The sequence below is a fragment of the Lithobates pipiens genome, unplaced genomic scaffold (genome assembly GCF_037356315.1).
Source record: "Lithobates pipiens isolate NorthernLeopardFrog02 unplaced genomic scaffold, aLitPip1_a1.2 Scaffold_22, whole genome shotgun sequence".
Lineage (NCBI taxonomy): Eukaryota > Metazoa > Chordata > Amphibia > Anura > Ranidae > Lithobates > Lithobates pipiens.
Window position 1 is genome coordinate 184139568 of NW_027507784.1, and position 22604 is coordinate 184162171.

At 44.1% G+C, this 22604-nt stretch overlaps 1 protein-coding gene across 2 annotated transcripts in view; it reads left to right on the forward strand.

Moving 5' to 3' along the window:
- Positions 1 to 22604, forward strand: part of TBCCD1 (TBCC domain containing 1) — a 155180-nt gene that overhangs the window by 97451 nt on the left and 35125 nt on the right. Inside the window, exon 5 of one of the 2 annotated variants that reach the window (XM_077448716.1) lies at positions 8923 to 9417. The exons of the other annotated variant lie outside the window; for it this stretch is intronic. Within the exon in view, the coding sequence (XP_077304842.1) occupies positions 8923 to 9417 (495 nt within the window). The remainder of the gene's footprint in view (positions 1 to 8922; positions 9418 to 22604) is intronic. 2 annotated transcript variants of the gene reach the window in all.

A 22604-nucleotide genomic window follows, 5' to 3' on the forward strand; every position in this document is an offset into this window, starting at 1 on the left:
GATTGATGGGTAAGTATAAAGGCTGTATGCCATTGTGTTGGGGTAATCTCTGCGTCAACGTCACTGGACCACTTGCTAGTGTATAGAGGAAGAGAGGTGTAGGTGAATGATTGGATCTCCTTATAAAGAAGAGATAGAGTATGTTTAGGAGGGTGCAAAATTCCTCAAACAGGGTGAGCGGCCTATGGATATTACCGGAGATATGTAGCGACTTACAAAATTGGTTTAGGGAGCGCTTGGAAAGCCAGTCCAAGCTGGACGAGGGTAATGATGTTGACGGTTCCCTTAGTTGACCTGTGGAAGGGTGAACAAATTGATTAGCCGTGGGCCAGTCCTCTCTATGGAATGCCCCAGCATGGGTTGCTGAGAGGAGAGTGGGTAGGTGTGCATTATCAAAGAGGGGGGAGAGAGGGGCGGGGTCCATAGACAGGCCCAGTTTACAACACACTTCATACCATTTGGTCAGAACCGCGACCGTTAGTGGAGAAATCCATCGAAGCGAGCGAAATTTAGCGTGGTGTCCCCATAAAAGGGCTCTAAGGTCAATTGGGATCATGTCTTGTTCAATAGCTACTGAGGGTTTAGACAGGGGTCTCGGGAACCATTCCAGGAGTCTGGATAATAAGGACGCCGTGTGATACAATTGAAAGTCGGGTAAGCCAGTACCACCTCTAAGCTTGGGGGCACAGAGGACTTTATGTTTCAGTCTGGGAGGGTGGTTTAGCCATATAAATTTAATTATCGAAGAGCGGAGGGAGAGGAAGAAAGCCCTGGGGAGAAGTATGGGAAGTGTTTGAAACAAATATAAAACTTTGGGCAGTATATCCATTTTAATGGCATTCATCCTCCCCCACCAAGTAAGTTTCAATTTGTGCCACGATTCGAGAGAGCGCCTAAGGTTAGTCAACAGTGGGCTAAAGTTCAAGGAGTAGATGTCCTGTGGGTCCCTAGGGATTGCGGTCCCCAGGTATTTAACTGAACGCGATTGCCACCGGAACGGAAATTTTCCTTGGAGGGCCGTCAATTCCTGCTGGGGTAGAGAAATGTTCAGGGCTTCCGTTTTCGTGATGTTAAGTTTGAAATTACTGTAGCTACCAAAGCGGTCTAACTCCGCTAGAATAAGCGGTATGCTAGTGTGGGGCTTCGTGACGTACAGAAGTAAGTTGTCGGCATAGAGTGACAGCTTGCGGGGAGCCGCGGGAGTGGGAATACCATGAATAGAAGCATTGTTACGTATAGCTTGTGCCAGGTGTTTCACCATGATTGCAAACAACAAGGGCGAAAGAGGGCAGCCCTGTCTTGTACCGTTGCTAATTTGGAATGGTGCGGACGATTCCCCGTTAGCTGTAACTCGAGCGGTAGGTTGGGAGTACAGGGCCATGACCTTCGAGAGTAATTTGGGACCTAAGCCTATTTGTTGCAGGGATGCTTTGAGGAACTGCCAGCTCACTCTGTCGAACGCCTTTTCAGCGTCGCAGGCCAAGAGGCAGGTAGGAATATTATGTTCTTTAGCGTAAGAAATTAGGTGGAGTGTTTTCGTGGTGTTGTCCCTGGCTTCTCGGCCTGGGACAAACCCCACTTGGTCCCCGTGTATCAAAGAGGGAAGAAGGGGGGCTAATCGTGTAGCTAGAATTTTAGCGTAAAGCTTCAAGTCAACGTTCAATAAAGATATAGGGCGATAGTTACCGCATAATGTGTGATCTTTCCCAGGTTTGGGGATCACCACTATTTGGGCTTGCAGAAGCGCGATGGATAGTGGGTGATTGTCGTCTACCTCCTCAAATGCCTTTGCCATCAATGGGGCTAATTGTTGGGCGTGTTGCTTGAAAAACAGAGGTGTGTAGCCGTCAGGGCCAGGCTTTTGCCCTTCTTAAGCCCTTTTATGGCATTTAAAAAGTCAGACGTGGTCAGTGGTTGTTCCAGGTCTGCTGCCGCTTCTGGGGTTATCCGAGGTAATGCTGTGTCTTGTATATATTGTAAGAGGTCTAATTGCGAGGAGGGGGTGGGCGTGTTGGCTGCTGGGAGGTTGTACAGAGATGAGTAAAAGTCACGGAAATCCGAAACTATTTCCGAGTTTTTTTGAAGTGTTTTATGTGGGCGGGGGATATAAGGTGGGAGATATTTTGTCTACGTTGTTGGGGGTGGATTGTGCGAGCTAGGTGTCTCCCGCATTTGTTTGCGTGAGCATAGTAGACATGTCTGCCCTTAGTACAGGCATTCACAGATTGTGCTGTGAATATCTGTTTGAGGTCCCTATGCGTGTTAGAGAGTTCTGCCAGTGTCCTAGAGTCCAGGGAGCGTTTATGGGAATCTTCGAGAGTAGATATCAGTGTGAACAGTCAGCTAATTTCGGCTGTGCAGGCTTTTTTTTAATTTGGAACCATGCTGTATCAAAATGCCTCGTAGAACACATTTAAGTGCCTCCCATTTGGTTAGACTAGAGGTGTCGTCGTCATGAGCATGGGTCAGATTAAACTCCGTGATCGCCGCCTTTATCGCCGCATTGCACACAGAGTCATGCAGGAGGTTGTCATTCAGTCTCCAGGAGTTGTGTCTAGGGAGGTGTGGGGGTTTCCCTAGTGTCAAATGCACCGGGGCGTGGTCAGACCAGATTTTCAGGCCGATCTCGCAGGTAGGGTCACAGTCCAACATTGATTGGGAGATTGGAATATAGTCGAGCCGGCTGTAGGAGTTATGTGCAGGAGAGTAGTAAGTGTAATCCCGCTCAGACGGGTGGAGTACCCGCCATGGGTCTACAAGGGACAGGTCTTTCAGAGCGGAGCGTATATTAGTCAGTGTGGAAGGTGTTATGTTTGACTTACCAGTGGATGAGTCCAGTCTCTGTACTAGTGGTACGTTCAGATCACCTACTAGGATCAAATTGTGAGTTCCAAATACACGGAGGCGGGATGCCACGGAGGAAAGAAATCGGTACTGATTCTGGTTAGGGAAATAAACATTAACAATGGTTAAAACAGTTTGTTGAACCTGTAGTTTCAAAAACACACATCTACCTCTAGGGTCTATTTCCTGATCAAGTACGGTTGGGTTAAAGGAATTATGGAAGGCCACGGAGGCCCCCCTTGTTCTAACGTCAGGGTTGGTGCTGTGAAACCAAGTCGGGTAGCGTTTGTCAGAGATGGAAGGGAGTTTATCTGACCTGAAATGAGTTTCTTGCAGTAATAAAACTTGCGTTTTAGCTTTGTGAAAGTGATGTAGACGCTGTCTACGCTTCTCTGGGGTGTTGAACCCTCTACAGTTGAGAGAGGAGATTTTAATTTCTATGGGAGACATAGCAGAAGGGGGGGACAGGAAGGGGGTGCTAGGGTTCCTGTCAAGGGAGCCGGAGGAGGTAGCCTCCAACTTGAGAAGCAAAGGGTCAGCGAGTGGAGTGTAGGTTCAGGAAAGGGGAGGGTGTCAAGAAAAATAAAAAGTTACCACCTCTACCACTAATAGGCAGGGAGGTAGTCCTGTAGAGAAGGTAAAGCTTCTCAGGCTGTAACGTATCGTCAGAGTTCATTGGCCAGTCCAATGGTCTCCTAGGAAAGGAGAGGAGGAATCACCCTCCGTCGGCCACTGTGAAAAGGAGGGCCAGGACTTCAAAACAGCAATAGTAAAGGAAAAAACTCAGGGGGGAGGACCCCCATAAAAAGGGGGCAAGGGAATCATCCCGGTGGAGATTTAGATGTACGAGATCTGGATCTCTTCTTTCTGGATTGTTTTTCCCATCTAGGGGCTTTAGGGAACCCTGGAGTGGCCGCTTCCAATGGCCAGTCTGGAATCCTAATCTGCGGCAGTTCAAATACTCCTAGGAAGTTAGGTAAATCTCCCAGGGTGCGAAAGGTGGCTGATTTCCCCTTATGGGATGCAAACAAGTGGAAAGGGAAGCCCCATCTGTAATTTGTTTGGAGTGGAGTACATCCGTGAGCGGTTTCAGGGCTTTCCGCATAAGTAGAGTCTGCCGTGAGAGATCTGTCAAAAGCATGATGGGAGAGCCATTAAACAAGTTGGATTCCTGATTCTGGGCGGCCTGCATGATTTCAGACTTGGTATGGAAGAAGTGAATGCGGCTGATAATGTCTCTGGGGTAAGCGGGGTTCGGGTTGCGGGGGTCCAGGGACCTGTGAATTCTGTCAATTTCCAGATGATCCTCCTTAGGCTTGTTCAGTAGCTGATTAAACATTGTAGTTGCTGCTTTAGCAAGGTCCTTGTTTTCAACTGATTCGGGTACCCCTCGGATGCGAATATTATTGCGGCGACTTCTGTTCTCTTGGTCGTCGAGACCGGAAAACAGTTGTTGGATCTGATTTGTATGTTCTTGTAGGATGTGATCGTGTTCAATGATTCTGGTCACAGACTCCTCCACAGTAGCTTCAATATCATCAAAGCTCTGTCCTATATCGTGGCGTAGGTCAGTGATTTCACGCTTATAGGAGCGCTCCAGCCTGCTGATGTAGGCCTTAATGTCCCATTTAGTGGGGAGGGCTTTAATGTAACTCTCCATATCCCATGTCCCTGGCTGAGTGTGTGATTGGGGGCTCCCGGGACACTGCAGGCTGTGGGGGCTCTGATTCCCTGTCCCGGGAGATTGCGGTGAGAGAGGGGAGGGTGCAGGTTGCTGAGCGAGTACCTGTGAGACAGTGAGAGGCGCTTGTGCTGCCGCCGCGGGGGTCGCCGCCATCTTGGGAGCCGGCGTGGTCCGGCCTGCGGGACCTTTCGTGGCGAAATAACTGCCGATTTCCCCGGATTTGTGGTTCCCCGAGGTACGGGGGGTGTCTCCGGTCCCTCTCCTGCTCATGTGGAAAGGCTGCGAGGCGATGGATGGCTGTGCTGTGCGCCGTTTCGTGATGTGGAGCGGGAGCTGAGGTCTCAAGCTGCCGTCTCCTCCATGCGCCAAGCCACGCCCCTGATTCTGCTGTTTAAGAGTTGTATATATTTTCCAAACACTTCCAGTGTTATTTCTGCTTTAAATGTATGATTGCTGATGTCCCAGAAGATGGCATGTTTGGGATAAACCCATTGGGTGGAGTCTGAGTGTGATGTCATCGCGCTCCAGTGTATTGGCTGATTCGGCGGCCGGATCATTTTATAATTACGGCTTGTTTTTATCTTAATGTAAATGCTATTTTTTTTTTTAAATAAAGCTAGCTTGATTATGCTGCACTATGAAGCTTTTCCTTGTTTGTACTTCACATATGTCTATACGGAGAGCGGCATTTTGATAACAAGGGGCTTATCTACACATTCCTTCGATGAGGTTTTTAACCATCAGAGGCCTTTGTCAGTGAAGGGCCCATATTGGATATTGAATTTTGAGCTCTCTAATTCGAGTTCATTCCAATTTGGTAAGAGGCTCCTCCTTTTTCTCTAAGGAGCACTGAGTCGTCATCGATTCAATATGAACTATTAATTTTATATGAATTTATTTCAATTGTTTTGAACTTTTTATATTGATGAATTATTGTGCATGTCGTTATAATTGGTTATTTTTACATTTGCTAATTTGCACTTTTATTTTTTTAGGTGATCATAAATATTTATTGCATTTGATGTTTTCAAAATTGTTCGTTTGCACACATTTTATGATATAATTTTTTAATTTTTTTTATCTAATATTGTTTTTGAGATTTAAAAGGATAGAGCACTTTTTGTTTTTATTATCAGGTCCAGTATTTGGGATACTTAAGTTGCAGCAGTCCTCACAATAGGTTTTTTTTTTTTTTTTGTTTTTGCTGAGCGCAAGAATTTATTTTATTAATTTGTTATGTTAATAAAATTATTATACTGTGCAGCTAAAATAAATAGTCCAGTGTCAGGAAAAAAAAGCCAGATGAGACATGTTAAGGTGTTGGGCATATTGTAACCAAGCTTTTTTTGTTGCATTGGCACAGTAAATGCTTATTTCTGGCAACTAGACCATGCAGATCGTTTTTGTTATATATATATATATATATATATATATATATATATATATATATATATATATATATATTGCTACAATGTAAAGTAGTGAACATACAGCTTGTATAACAGTGTACATTTGTTGTCCCCTTTAAATAACTGAACACACAGCCATTAATGTCTAAAGAGTACCCCCCTAAGTGCAATTATCATAAATACCTTAACCCTCTTGGTTATGGAGTTCACCAGAGCTTCACAGGTTGCCATTGGTGTCCTCTTCCACTCCTCCATGATGACATTGCAGAGCTGGTGGATGATGGAGACCTTGTGCTTCTTCACCTTCCATTTGAGGATCCCTCACCCCTTCGACCTCTGCAGAAATGCTGGCAGCACTTGCACGTCTATTTCCCAAAACAACCGCTGGATAGGATACTGAGCACATGCACTCGACTTCTTTGTTTGACCATAGCGAAGCCTGTTCTTATTGGAACCTGTCCTGTTAAACCATTGTATGGTCTTGACCACTGCGTTGCAGCTCAGTTTCAGGGTCTTGGCAATCTTCTTATAGCCTAGACTAGGGATATGCAATTAGTGGACTTCCAGCTGTTGCAGAGCTACAAGTCCTAAGATGCATAGCAAGACTCTGACAGCCACAAGCATGACACGCAGAGGCATGATTGGACTTGTAGTTTTGCAACAATTAGAGATCCGCTAATTGTGTGTCCCTGGCCTAGACCATCTTTTATGTAGCCCAACCGTTCTATGTCAAATCTTCCCCATGAGGTGCCGTGTTGAACTTCCAGTGACCAGTAATGGAGAGTGAGAGCGATAACACTGAATTTAACACACCTGCTTCCCATTCAACCCTGAGACCTTGTAACACTAACGAGTCACATGACACCAGGGGGGGAAAATGGCTAATGGGGCCCAATTTGGACGTTTTCACTTAGGGGTGTATTCACTTTTGTTGCCAGTGGTTTAGACAACTGGCTGTGTGAGTTATTTTGAGGGGACAGCAAGTTTGCACAAGCTGTACACTCACTACGTTACATTGTAGCAAAGTGTCATTTCTTCAGTGTTGTCACATAAGATATGATAAAATATTTACAAAAATGTGTGGGGTGTACTCACTTTTGTGAGATACTGTATATTATGTCCTGCAAAAAGTATTGTGATGCCTGCCTTTACACGCATATAATCTTTAATGGCATCCCAGTCTTAGTCCGTAGGGTCAATATTGAGTTGGCCAACCCATTGCAGCTATAACAGCTTCAACTCTTGTGGAAAGGCTGTCCACAAGGTTTAGGAGTGTGTCTATAGGAATGTTTGACCATTCTTCCAGAAGCACTTTTGTGAGGTCAGGCACTCATGTTGGATGAGAAGGCCTGTCTCTGCTTTAGTTCACCCCAGAGGTGTTCCATCTGGTTGAGGTCAGGACTCTGTGCAGGCCAGTCAAATTCCTACATCCCAAACTTTCTCATCTATGTCTTTATGGACCTTACTTTGTGCACTTGTCCAAATCTTTAGGTGGAGGGGGATTATGATGTGGGTTTGTTTTCACGCGTTAGGCTTGGCCCCTTAGTTCCAGTGAAGGGAACTCTTAAGGCAACAGCATACCAAGAGATTTTGAACAACTTCATGTTCCCAACATTGTGGGAACAGTTTGGGGTTGGCTTCTTCTTGTCCGAGCATAACTGCGCACCAGTCCAAAAGCAAGGTCCATAAAGACATGGATGATCGAGTTTGGGGTGGAGGAACTTGACTGGCCTGCACAGAGTCCTGGCCTCAACCCGATGAAACACCTTTGGGATGAACTAGAGTCCAACATCGGTGCTTATATGAGCAAGAAGCGCATATTGATTGGCTTGCGCAAAAGTCCCAGCATCAACAAAATGGGGGATAGTTTTTATTTTATTATTAATTTAACTTTTTTTTTTTTCTTGCTAGTAATGGCGATCTGCGATTAATTTTTTTTATCGGTACTGCGACATTATGGCAGACATGTCCAGAAAGTTTTGACAAATTTTTAGGACCATTGGCAATAATACAGCAATCAATGCAGTGAAAGGGGTTAACACTAGGGGCCAACCAAGGAGTTAAAGTGGTTGTAAACCCGTACAACACACTTTGACCTACAGGTAAGCCTAGATTAAGGCTTACCTGTAGGTCCAAGAAATATCTCCTAAACCTACACCTAGACATGCGCCATAGATAGCGGCACGCAGGCGCACTGAGCGCGGCACCATCAACGGCGAATATGCCGCGCGTGGCGGCTCCCGTGCGCATGCGCGGGAGTGACGTCATCGCGGCTTCCCTGAATGACAGCGGCGGAGCAGCGAGACCCACCGAGAAGATGGATGCGCCAGACTACAGGGGACAGCGGTGACATCGCTGGCTCCTGTGTGAGGTAAGTGACACATAATGGACTACTATGCGATGCATAGTAGTCCATTATGCTTTACCTTTGCAGGGAATGAAAGAGGAAGTAAACTCATCAGGGTTTACTTCCTCTTTAATTTGTTCCCTAGTGTGTGTTCTAACTGAAGGGGGGTAGGGGACTGTGCAGGGGAGATAAAAGATTGCTGTTCATACTCTGTATGAATGGACAATCTGTCTGTTCTCCCCTCAGAGAACTGGAAACTGTGTGTTTACACACAGATCCCGGTGCTTCCTGTGTCAGCGGTGACTGCATCGGCACGTGCGTGCCCCCTGGTGTCCACAGGGCGAAGCGACGTTACATGACGTTTCGCCCAGCCGTGCCATTTTGCTGCAGTACAACTGCGGCAGCTGGTCGGCAAGTGGTTAAAGTTCATGTGCGTTTAAAGGTAGGCATCCCAATGCTTTTGACAATATACAGAACATGAAATAATCTCACAGGGTTTTTGAGTGCGCCACAGGCTATTATTCTCTTCTTTATTTAGATAATAAAATGTATGCATAGTTTGAGATCTTTTGTGACTAACAATTGCGAATGAATTTTAGGAACTAAAATGTTTTAAAATAACTGCATTGTTCTTCTAGGTGTGTGACCATTGAAAAATGTCGGAATAGCACATTTGTCCTCGGACCAGTGCAAACTGTTGTTCATGTGCAGATGTGTGACCATGTGACGGTCATATGTGTTTGTCAGCGATTGTCATTGTCTTCTACAACCAGTTGTACTTTTCACATTCTTACTCCTACAAGGCCTCTTTTATTTAATGGAAATCAGGGTGTCATTTTTGCTCCATATCATACTTACTATGCAATGCTAGAAGATCACATGGGACAAACTGGTTTAGCTACGTTACCAAATTACTGGGACAGGCCACAGTTTTTTTCTGCTGAAAGCGACTCCCAAGTTTGGAAACTCATGTCCCCTCGTGAATTTTATACATTTTCCGTGCCTTTTGAAATGGAAGGTGATACAACTGAAATTCCTGGAGGCTTACCCCCAGCATTTCTTAAGGCAATGGATCAAAGACAGCAAAAGATACAAATGTGGCAGAAAACTGTTAAGGAAGCAAAATTAAACAGGTAAGACTGATGATTAATTATTTTAGATGTGTGCATTTGACCTTATATTGCTTTAATTAAGTTAACCGATTTGTGATCACCTGCTGTATATGTGTTCTTTGTATTTTCTGCTTAATAGCTGCATATGATTGGTGTTGGCTTATTGGTTGTTCTTAAAGCATTGATGGCTTCAGGCTTTGCATACAGATTGATTCAAAGAGCCTCTTGGTGTGGTCTACCACACCATCAACTATTTAGTTAAAACTGAAAATGTGGTGTTTTTATTCTTTTTAACCACTTCAGCCCTGGAAGGTTTTACCCCCTTCCTGACCAGAGCACTTTTTACAATTTGGCACTGCGTCGCTTTAACTGCTAATTGCGTGGTCACGCAATGCTGTACCCAAACAAAATTTGCATCCTTTCTTTCCCACAAATAATGCTTTCTTTTGATGGTATTTGACCGCCTCTTGCGATTTATTTATTTATTTTGCTATATAAACGGAAAAAGACCAAACATTTTGAAAAATATATTTTCTACTTTTTTTTATAAAAAAAATTCAATAAACTAAATTTTTGTCATACATTTAGGCCAAAATATATTCAGCCACATGTCGTTGGTAAAAAAAAAAAGTCAATAAGCGTATATTTATTGGTTTGCGCAAAAGTTATAGCGTCTACAAACTAGGTTACATTTTCTGGAATTTACACAGCTTTTAGTTTCATTTCTTGAGGTGCTAAAATGACAGGGCAGTATAACACCCCCCCAATGACCAGATTTTGGAAAGTAGACACCCTAAGGAAATTGAGTGGCATGCTGAGCCCATATATTTATTTGAATATTTAATTTTTATTGTCCCAAGTGATTGAATAATGACGAAAAAAGTACAAAAAGTTGTCGCTAAATAATATATTGCTCACACATGCCATGGGCATATGTGGAATTGCACCCCAAAATATATTTAGCCGCTTCTCCTGAGTACGGGGATACCACATGTGTGGGACTTATTGGGAGCCTAGCCGCGTACGGAGCCCCGAAAACCAAGCACCGCCTTAAGGATTTCTAAGGGCCTAAAAACAAAAAAAATTGTTGTTGTAAACAAAAAATGTTTAAGTCTTCAAGTGGTTAGAGTGGGTGGTGTGACATAAGCTTCTAAATGTTGCACATAGAATGGCAAGACAGTTCAAACCCCCCCCCCCCCCCAAATGACCCCATTTTGGAAAGTAGACACCCCAAGCTATTTGCTGAGAGGCATGTTGAGTCCATGGGATATTTTATATTTTGCCACAAGTTGTGGGAAAATGCCAAACTTTTTTTATTTTTTTTTGCACAAAGTTGTCATCAAATGGTATATTGCTCAAACATACCATGGGTATATGTGGAATTACACTCCAAAATACATTCTGCTGCTTCTCCTGAGTACTGGGATACCACACCTATGGGACTTTTTGGGAGCCTAGCTGCGTACGGTGCCCCCGAAAACCAATCGCTGCCTTTAGGATTTCTAAGGGCGTAAATTTTTGATTTCACTTCTCACTACCTATCACGGTTTTGAAGGCCATAAAATGCCAAGATAGCACCCCCCCCAAAAATGACCCCATTTTGGAAAGTAGACACCCCAAGATATTTGCTGAGAGGCATGGTGAGTATTGCAGCAGCTCTCATTTGTTTTTGAAAATGAACAAAAGACAATAAAAATGTATTTTTTATTTTTTCAATTTTCAAAACTTTGTGACAAAAAGTGAGGTCTGCAAAACACTCACCATACCTCTCAGCAAATAGCTTGGGGTGTCTACTTTCCAAAATGGGGTCATGGGGGGGGGGGGGGGGTTTGTGCCATCTGGGCATTCCATGGCCTCCGAAACTGATAGGCAGTGAAGAGTGAAATCAAAAATGTACACCCTTAGAAAGCCTGAAGGCGGTGCTTGGTTTTCAGGGCCCCGTACACGGCTAGGCTCCCAAAAAGTCTCATGTGGTATCCTCGTACTCAGGAGAAGTAACAGAATATATTTTGAGGTGTAATTTCACATATGCCCATGGCATGTTTGAGTAATATGATTTAGTGACAACTTTGTATATAAAAAAAAAAAAAAAAATTGTCTTTCCCGCAACTTGTGTCACAATATAAAATATTCCATGGTCTTGACATGCCTCTCAGCAAATAGCTTGGATAGTCTGCGTTCCAAAATGGGGTAATTTGGGGGGGGGGGGGTTGAACTGTCTTGGCATTTTATGCGCAACATTTAGAAGCTTATGTCACACATCACCCACTCTTCTAAGCACTTGAAGACAAAGCCCTTTCTGACACTTTTTGTTTACATTAGCATAATATTTTTTTGCAAGAAAATACGGCCGAAGGCGCCTGAAAGCCGCCGAGATACACAGGACATCTCGGCGGCGCCATTTTTAAAAATAAAAGCGGACATCACTGAGGGAACAAAGATGCACAAGGCTGCAATGGCGGGCAGACTGCATGAAAAGGCTGCAAATGACACTGATAAGGCTGCATTGATGGACACTGATAAGGCTGCATTGATGGACATTTAAATGTAAGGTTTTTTTTTTCCCCTTAAATTTCCCTCCTAAATTTGGGGTGCATGTTATATGCCGATAAATACGGTGTGTGTGTGTATATATATATATGTGTGTGTGTCTGTGTGTGTGTGTGTGTATGTATGTATGTGTATGTATGTGTATGTATGTGTATGTATGTATGTGTATGTGTATGTATGTATGTATGTATATATATATATATATATATATATATATATATATATATATATATATTTGTGTGTGTATATATATATATATATATATCTATATATATATATATATATATATATATATATATATATATATATCTCAGATAATCTCTCCACTTGTTTATATGAAAGAATCGCTCACTCTCAGCAGGAGAGATTGTCAGGGGGGTGAATCGAGATAACGTTTTTTAACGATTAATCGTGCAACTCTAGTGACAGGTACTCCTTCCTTCCTTCCTTCTTTTTTTTTTTTTTTTTTTTTTTTATTGGGGTCCCAATGCTTTCCCAATTTTCCAATGGTGCTGTTTACATCCGGTGAAATCGAAGTCATAAAATGCTTGTAGCTTCCGGTTTCATAGGCCATAGAGATGATTGGACCCATTCTGGTCTCTGATCAGCTCTATGGTCAGCTGGCCGAATCACCTGCTGCATTCTCAGGTGTCATTGAGGTCCACCCCTCCCATATTTTGGTTATATTCGTGGACACAGAGGGTTTTCTCCACAACACCAGTCGCCGTAGTAATTTGGACCGTCGTGTCTGCATGAAGGGAGGTAAGAACGAAAATATTCTTATTATCCCTCCACTTCACAGCGAGCAAATTATTACACTTGAAGCAGGCTCTCTCCCCCAGCCTAAGACTGGATTCTACAATTCACTGGGGAAAGCCTTGGTGATTAGGTTGCACTGTGCCACATGCTCCAATCTGATGATCTAACAAGTGACTAAAAAGTGGCATACTCGTGTAATTGTCCACGTACAAGTGGTGCCCCTTTCTGAATAAGGGTGACACTAAGTCCCACACAATCTTGCCAGCGCTTCCTATGTAGTCAGGGCAGTTTGTCGGCTCTACGTGTCTATCTTTGCCCTCATAAACCATAAAACTACATGTATAGCCTGTGGCCCTGTCACAGAGGTCATACATCTTGATCCCATATCTGGCACGCTTGCTGGGAAGGTAATGTTTGAATGACAAACGGCCAGAAAACTTAATCAGGGACTCATCAACGCAGACAACTTGATGGGGAGTAAACAAGGCTGCAAAAACGTTGGTTGAAGTGGTTTACGAGGGGCCGAATTTTGTAGAGCCAATCCTACCCAGGGTCTCCACGAGAATGAAAGAGTTCATTGTCATTGAAATGCATGAACCACAAGATCTGCCCGTATCATGCCCTGGTCATGGAAGCAGAGAACAAGGGCATATGGTGAATTGGGTTAGTGGACCAATATGACCAACTCACACTTTTTGGTTATGCCCATGTTGCGGGAAAGGCCCAGAAAGAGCTTGAATTCGGAAACTGTGATTGGTTTCCAATCTCTGGCAAGGGAGGACTAGGGAATAGTGGCAATGTGTTGACCAGTGTACAAATTGCTTTGATGTATAATAGATCTATAGAGATCTTCGGTGAAAAACAGCGAATAAAAATTAAGTGACATAAAATTAACACTTTCCACCTGAATGCTGGGTTGGTCAGTGAATGGGGGAAGTACAGGTGCTGAAGTGGTGGGTTCCAAATTAGGATTGGCGAATGCAGCAGAAAGGGCACTATGGGTACGATGGACCTGTGTTCGTCTTCTTGGTGGCAGCGGGACACTACTTGTGCTTGCCATCTCACCAGCTTTAACTGCACTTATGGGACTCTCCACATCACCACGTGATACTGCAGTGCTGGTTTGACTATGACCAGGGTGTACTAGGCTGCTGGTGCTTGCCAGTTCACTGGAAGGATGAGCGGCACTAGTACTGCTCTGCTCCATACAAGGGACCTGCGGTTCTTGACCTCAACGACAGAAGAAGGTGATCGGGGTCTGGTACTCCTGACCTTGGTAGGGACCACAACTTTGTCATCAGAGTTATCGGTCATGGAGCTACTGTCATCTACAGGATCGTATTCTGAGCCTGAATCTGACAGATGAGTGACTTCCTCTTCACTATCTGTCATGCTCAGAAGTGTGTAGGCCTCTTCACTAGTGTACCTTCAATTTGCCATTTTGGGCTCTAAATTTAGTGGTACACTAGTGAGACCCACAGGTAAAAAAAAGCAACTGACTGTTAGCGACTATATCAAAACGCTACCAAAAAAAATGTTAGTGATTGCAGGGATCAGGCCTATCTCTGTGAACGCTGCAGTTATGTGTGTTAAGTGTTTTGTAAGTGACAATGATCGATCTATACTGCACTTGGGTTGGCTGGGCTGGGCGGAGGGGCAAAATGCAGGTGCTAGCAGGTATCTGGGCTGATCCCGTTAACACTGCATTTTTGGGAACCCTAAACTGCTGGGGACACCAATATAGATCTGATCAGATATCGATCCATTGAGATACTATACCATTAAGGGAGGTGTATACTGGGTGTTAGCGGTACTGGCAGTAACCTGACGCTGCCTGGGGCGATGCAGACCCTAAAACCTAACTTCTATCACCCACCGGGTGATCAGGGGGTTAAACCTTTATTAGGTGCCCTAACACTATAAAAAACAAACTAACCAGCATCACCTGTAACAGTTTTACAGTGATAACTGGTAAAAGGAGTTAACTGGTGGCAATCGGGGTTAAAACCTTTATTAGGTAATATGAGGGTACCTGGCACTAAAAAAATCTGACGGCGAACCTAAATACCTGCCTAACTAGCATCACCTGTGACACTAATAGTGATCAGAAAAACAATCGCTTAGTGACACTAGCGATGGGAGGTGATCACAGGGTTAAACCTTTATTAGGAGTGTTGGGGGGGGTACCCTAGACCTAAAGGGTGCTAACCCTAACTGCCCTACCACTTATAACAGTCGCAATGCAGTAATCAGTAAAAAAAGGGAAAAAAAATAAAAAATATTGGCGTCACTGTGACGGGGTGCAGGGGGGGGGGCGATTGGGGAGTGAAAAGTGTGCCTGCGTGTTCTACTGCAAGTCTTGTGTTGGTATAACTCATTTGGATGTCTTCTCTCCACGGGAGCCGGAACAAAAAGGCTCCACGGGGAGAGATTACATAATTTCCTTCTGTTTACTATATACTCTGTATTACTGAAGCAGTGGAAGTTTCTCATTTGCCGGGAGCGAATGCGAGGGGGTGGCCATGAATCGGTGACCTCCTCCGCAGCACGGATCGCTCCCGGAACGATGCTGACTGCCTCGGGCACTGGGGTGGGGGGGGGGGGCGCACAATGTGGGAGGCAAGTAATGTACCGGTACGTTACTTTGCCTGCCCGTGACTTTCTGATGACTTATATCGTCGTGAGGCGGTTGGCAAGGGGTTAAAGATGGGTGATTACAATAGAGACCAGTATAAAGGGTAAGCTCTTAGATCAAAAATGCAATAATAAAATGGTCTTTTAAATTCAGTGTCCCATGTAGTTTCTGAGAACTAACATTCCTAGTTCTCAGAGATTAGATTTCTCTATTGTTCATTGAGGATTGTAGCATAGTCTTATATGCAGCTACCTTCAAGAGGTGGACACTGGCAAACAGAAAAAAAAAAAATGAAGGCCAGCCCTCATATACTCCTGAAGTATTTACTAAGGTACTTTCATCCCATCTTGCCATATCAAGAACTTAGGTCGTTCAGTTAACCACTTGCCGACCGCCGCACGACGATATACGTCGGCAGAATGGCACGGGCAGGCATAAGGGCGTATATATAAGTCCCTGCCTTCCCGCGGGTGGGGGGCCCGATCGGGCCCCCCCCCCGGTGCCTGCGGCGGTCGGCATTCGTTCGGGAGCGATCCCGGACGAGGGGACGGCCATTCATTCATGGCCACCCCCTCGCGATCGCTCCCGACGAATGGAAATCCTTCGTGACATCACTTCCTCTCCTGTAATGTAAACACAGGAGAGGAAGTGATGTATTCTCTCCTCCTTGTCGGTATTTTTCGTTCCGGCACCGAGGAGAGAGCATCGGTGAGTTGCACCAACACACCACACATACAGTAGAACATGCCAGGCACACTCACACCCTCCCTTTACCCCCCGATCACTCCCCCAATTACCCCTGCCCCCCCAGTCACAGTGACACCAATTGCATTTTTTTTTATTTTTTTTGCATTGGTGTCATTTGTGACTGTAATAACTGTTAGGGCAGTTAGGGTTAGCCCCCTTTAGTTCTAATGTACCCCCCTAACCCCCCCAATAAAGGTTTAACCCCGTGATCACCCCCCGTCGCCAGTGTCACTAAGGCTGGGTTCACATTGCAGCGGTTTATGAGAACGGATGTGATTCGCACCGCACTGCAGTGCAAATCACATCCGATCTCTGTGCGATTCGAGTTCAGCCATACAGATAGTATGGCTGAATTCGCATCACACCCGCCGCACCCGCCGCAAATTCGCACGGGACCCTTTTTTTGGTCCGCAGCAGAATCGGATCGCATGGGTGTTCACACCATGCGATCCGAGTTTGCAGATTGCACTGCGATATGCGAACTGATCTGGGGGTGTCATTAACATTTCACTGACACTCCCAGCAGTTCGCATAGGGCAGTGTGAACTGCCGCCGGGAGGCATGCGATGCGGGAACCCGCCGCGGATTCGTGGCGTTCCCGCATCGCTCCAGTGTGAACCCAGCCTAATAAGCGATCATTTTTCTGATCGCTGTATTAGTGTCACAGGTGACGCTAGTTAGGCAGGTAGGTATTTAGGTTCGCCGCAACTTTTTATAGCGCCAGGGACCCCCCATATACTACTACCCCTGATTGCCCCCTAGTTAACCCTTTCACCAGTGATCACCATATAACTGTTACAGGTGACGCTGGTTGGTTAGTTATTTTTTTATAGTTTCAGGGCACCCGCCATTTATTACCTAGTCTCACTAGTGTACCCCTAAATTTAGGGGTGTCTACTTTCCAAAATGGGGTCATTTGGGGGGTGGGTTTGTGCCATCTTGGCATTTTATGGCCTTCAAAACTGTAACGCCCTTAGAAAGCCTGAAGGCGGTGCTTGGTTTTCGGGGCCCCGTATGCGGCTAGGCTCCCAAAAAGTCCCACATATGTGGTATCCCCGTACTCAGGAGAAGCAGCAGAATTTATTTTGGGGTGTCATTTCACATATGCCCATGGCATGCGTGAGCAATATATCATTTAGTGACAACTTTGTGAAAAAATAAAATAAAATAAAAAGTTTGTAATTTTCCCGCAACTTGTGGCAAAATATAAAATATTCCATGGACTCAACATGCCTCTCAGCAAATAGCTTGGGGTGTCTACTTTCTAAAATGGGGTCATTTGTGGGGGTTTTGTGCCATCTTGGCATTTTATGGCCTTCAAAACTGTAATAGGTAGTGAGGAGTGAAGTCAAATATTTACGCCCTTAGAAAACCTGAAGGCGGTTCTTGGCTTTCGGGGCCCCGTACGCGGCTAGGCTCCCAAAAAATCCCACACGTGTGGTATCCCCGTACTCAGGAGAAGCAGCAGAATTTATTTTGGGGTGTCATTTCACATATGCCCATAGCATGTGTGAGCAATATATCATTTAGTGACAACTTTGTGTAAAAAAAAAAAAAAAAAAAATTTTTTTGTCATTCAATCGCTTGAGGCAAAAAAATAAAATATTCAATGGGCTCAACATGCCACTTATCAATTTCCTTAGGGGGTCTACTTTCCAAAATGGGGTCATTTGGGGGGGGTTTTGTACTGCCCTGCCATTTTAGCACCTCAAGAAATGAGATAGGCAGTCGTAAACTAAAAGCTGCGTAAATTCCAGAAAACGTACCTTAGTTTGTAGATGTGACAACTTTTGCGCAAACCAATAAATATACAGTTATTGACTTTTTTTTTACCAAAGACATGTGGCTGAATACATTTTGGCCTAAATGTATGACTAAAATTGACTTTATTGGATTTTTCTAATAACAAAAAGTAGAAAATATCATTTTTTTTCAAAATTTGCGGTCTTTTTCCATTTATATCGCAAAAAATAAAAATCGCAGAGGCAATCAAATACCATCAAAAGAAAGCTCTATTTGTGGGAAGAAAAGGACGCAAATTTTGTTTGGGTACAACATTGCATGACCGCGCAATTACCAGTTAAAGCAGCGCAGTGCCAAATTGTAAAAAGACCTCTGGTCATTTACCAGCAAAATGGTCCGGTCTGAAAGTGGTTAATGTGGTATCTAGATGACCACCTTCTGAATGTCTCCTTTCCCTTCCAGTTACCTGTAAAGTTCCATAGGACTATCCAGATGCTTCAGGCCAGTGGTTATCAGCGTATGAGTTAAAGGGACCTCAACTGTGGCACCTAATGTCTCCAAAGGGCCACACATAATGTTCCATATATGTAATGTTTGAGGGGTCTACCAGACTGCAGACCTAATAGTGGAATTAACGGTCTGAGATTCTACACTACATTTTTGTCCTGGATGTATGCTTCAGAAGACCATACGAAACCGGGAACATGTTACATGACTACAAACTGCTTAGGCTCGAGGGCTACACAACCTATGCCGAAGGACTGCAGGCTGCATTGGAGAAGTTGGTTGTGGATATCCTGGCCTCCAGATTCCACAACAAATAATCTTATTGTGGCGAGAATAATGGTGCATCGAATGCTCTGATAATCCTCTAGCCTCAGTTCAGGACAATGTATGCCTTCCCCCCAGTGCGAATTCTGCCTCGACTGGTCCGCAATATAGAGCAAGAGGAGAAAGCAGTGATTCTCATAGTACAAAACTGACCTAGAAAACAGACATCTGATTTTTGAACTCGTACAATCTCAGCTGCTCCATAGGACTTCCCACTCATAAACTGGTGAACAAGCATAAACAATAAGCTGTAACTAAATCTATAGATTCCTTGTTAGCCCCCCCCCCCCAAATGACCCCATTTTGGAAAGTAGACACCCCAAGCTATTTGCTGAGAGGCATGTTGAGTCCATGGGATATTTTATATTTTGCCACAAGTTGTGGGAAAATGCCAAACTTTTTTTATTTTTTTTTGCACAAAGTTGTCATCAAATGGTATATTGCTCAAACATACCATGGGTATATGTGGAATTACACTCCAAAATACATTCTGCTGCTTCTCCTGAGTACTGGGATACCACACCTATGGGACTTTTTGGGAGCCTAGCTGCGTACGGTGCCCCCGAAAACCAATCGCTGCCTTTAGGATTTCTAAGGGCGTAAATTTTTGATTTCACTTCTCACTACCTATCACGGTTTTGAAGGCCATAAAATGCCAAGATAGCACCCCCCCCAAAAATGACCCCATTTTGGAAAGTAGACACCCCAAGATATTTGCTGAGAGGCATGGTGAGTATTGCAGCAGCTCTCATTTGTTTTTGAAAATGAACAAAAGACAATAAAAATGTATTTTTTATTTTTTCAATTTTCAAAACTTTGTGACAAAAAGTGAGGTCTGCAAAACACTCACCATACCTCTCAGCAAATAGCTTGGGGTGTCTACTTTCCAAAATGGGGTCATGGGGGGGGGGGGGGGTTTGTGCCATCTGGGCATTCCATGGCCTCCGAAACTGATAGGCAGTGAAGAGTGAAATCAAAAATGTACACCCTTAGAAAGCCTGAAGGCGGTGCTTGGTTTTCAGGGCCCCGTACACGGCTAGGCTCCCAAAAAGTCTCATGTGGTATCCTCGTACTCAGGAGAAGTAACAGAATATATTTTGAGGTGTAATTTCACATATGCCCATGGCATGTTTGAGTAATATGATTTAGTGACAACTTTGTATATAAAAAAAAAAAAAAAAATTGTCTTTCCCGCAACTTGTGTCACAATATAAAATATTCCATGGTCTTGACATGCCTCTCAGCAAATAGCTTGGATAGTCTGCGTTCCAAAATGGGGTAATTTGGGGGGGGGGGGGGTTGAACTGTCTTGGCATTTTATGCGCAACATTTAGAAGCTTATGTCACACATCACCCACTCTTCTAAGCACTTGAAGACAAAGCCCTTTCTGACACTTTTTGTTTACATTAGCATAATATTTTTTTGCAAGAAAATACGGCCGAAGGCGCCTGAAAGCCGCCGAGATACACAGGACATCTCGGCGGCGCCATTTTTAAAAATAAAAGCGGACATCACTGAGGGAACAAAGATGCACAAGGCTGCAATGGCGGGCAGACTGCATGAAAAGGCTGCAAATGACACTGATAAGGCTGCATTGATGGACACTGATAAGGCTGCATTGATGGACATTTAAATGTAAGGTTTTTTTTTTCCCCTTAAATTTCCCTCCTAAATTTGGGGTGCATGTTATATGCCGATAAATACGGTGTGTGTGTGTATATATATATATGTGTGTGTGTCTGTGTGTGTGTGTGTGTATGTATGTATGTGTATGTATGTGTATGTATGTGTATGTATGTATGTGTATGTGTATGTATGTATGTATGTATATATATATATATATATATATATATATATATATATATAATTATATTATATTTGTGTGTGTATATATATATATATATATATCTATATATATATATATATATATATATATATATATATATATATATATCTCAGATAATCTCTCCACTTGTTTATATGAAAGAATCGCTCACTCTCAGCAGGAGAGATTGTCAGGGGGGTGAATCGAGATAACGTTTTTTAACGATTAATCGTGCAACTCTAGTGACAGGTACTCCTTCCTTCCTTCCTTCTTTTTTTTTTTTTTTTTTTTTTTTATTGGGGTCCCAATGCTTTCCCAATTTTCCAATGGTGCTGTTTACATCCGGTGAAATCGAAGTCATAAAATGCTTGTAGCTTCCGGTTTCATAGGCCATAGAGATGATTGGACCCATTCTGGTCTCTGATCAGCTCTATGGTCAGCTGGCCGAATCACCTGCTGCATTCTCAGGTGTCATTGAGGTCCACCCCTCCCATATTTTGGTTATATTCGTGGACACAGAGGGTTTTCTCCACAACACCAGTCGCCGTAGTAATTTGGACCGTCGTGTCTGCATGAAGGGAGGTAAGAACGAAAATATTCTTATTATCCCTCCACTTCACAGCGAGCAAATTATTACACTTGAAGCAGGCTCTCTCCCCCAGCCTAAGACTGGATTCTACAATTCACTGGGGAAAGCCTTGGTGATTAGGTTGCACTGTGCCACATGCTCCAATCTGATGATCTAACAAGTGACTAAAAAGTGGCATACTCGTGTAATTGTCCACGTACAAGTGGTGCCCCTTTCTGAATAAGGGTGACACTAAGTCCCACACAATCTTGCCAGCGCTTCCTATGTAGTCAGGGCAGTTTGTCGGCTCTACGTGTCTATCTTTGCCCTCATAAACCATAAAACTACATGTATAGCCTGTGGCCCTGTCACAGAGGTCATACATCTTGATCCCATATCTGGCACGCTTGCTGGGAAGGTAATGTTTGAATGACAAACGGCCAGAAAACTTAATCAGGGACTCATCAACGCAGACAACTTGATGGGGAGTAAACAAGGCTGCAAAAACGTTGGTTGAAGTGGTTTACGAGGGGCCGAATTTTGTAGAGCCAATCCTACCCAGGGTCTCCACGAGAATGAAAGAGTTCATTGTCATTGAAATGCATGAACCACAAGATCTGCCCGTATCATGCCCTGGTCATGGAAGCAGAGAACAAGGGCATATGGTGAATTGGGTTAGTGGACCAATATGACCAACTCACACTTTTTGGTTATGCCCATGTTGCGGGAAAGGCCCAGAAAGAGCTTGAATTCGGAAACTGTGATTGGTTTCCAATCTCTGGCAAGGGAGGACTAGGGAATAGTGGCAATGTGTTGACCAGTGTACAAATTGCTTTGATGTATAATAGATCTATAGAGATCTTCGGTGAAAAACAGCGAATAAAAATTAAGTGACATAAAATTAACACTTTCCACCTGAATGCTGGGTTGGTCAGTGAATGGGGGAAGTACAGGTGCTGAAGTGGTGGGTTCCAAATTAGGATTGGCGAATGCAGCAGAAAGGGCACTATGGGTACGATGGACCTGTGTTCGTCTTCTTGGTGGCAGCGGGACACTACTTGTGCTTGCCATCTCACCAGCTTTAACTGCACTTATGGGACTCTCCACATCACCACGTGATACTGCAGTGCTGGTTTGACTATGACCAGGGTGTACTAGGCTGCTGGTGCTTGCCAGTTCACTGGAAGGATGAGCGGCACTAGTACTGCTCTGCTCCATACAAGGGACCTGCGGTTCTTGACCTCAACGACAGAAGAAGGTGATCGGGGTCTGGTACTCCTGACCTTGGTAGGGACCACAACTTTGTCATCAGAGTTATCGGTCATGGAGCTACTGTCATCTACAGGATCGTATTCTGAGCCTGAATCTGACAGATGAGTGACTTCCTCTTCACTATCTGTCATGCTCAGAAGTGTGTAGGCCTCTTCACTAGTGTACCTTCAATTTGCCATTTTGGGCTCTAAATTTAGTGGTACACTAGTGAGACCCACAGGTAAAAAAAAGCAACTGACTGTTAGCGACTATATCAAAACGCTACCAAAAAAAATGT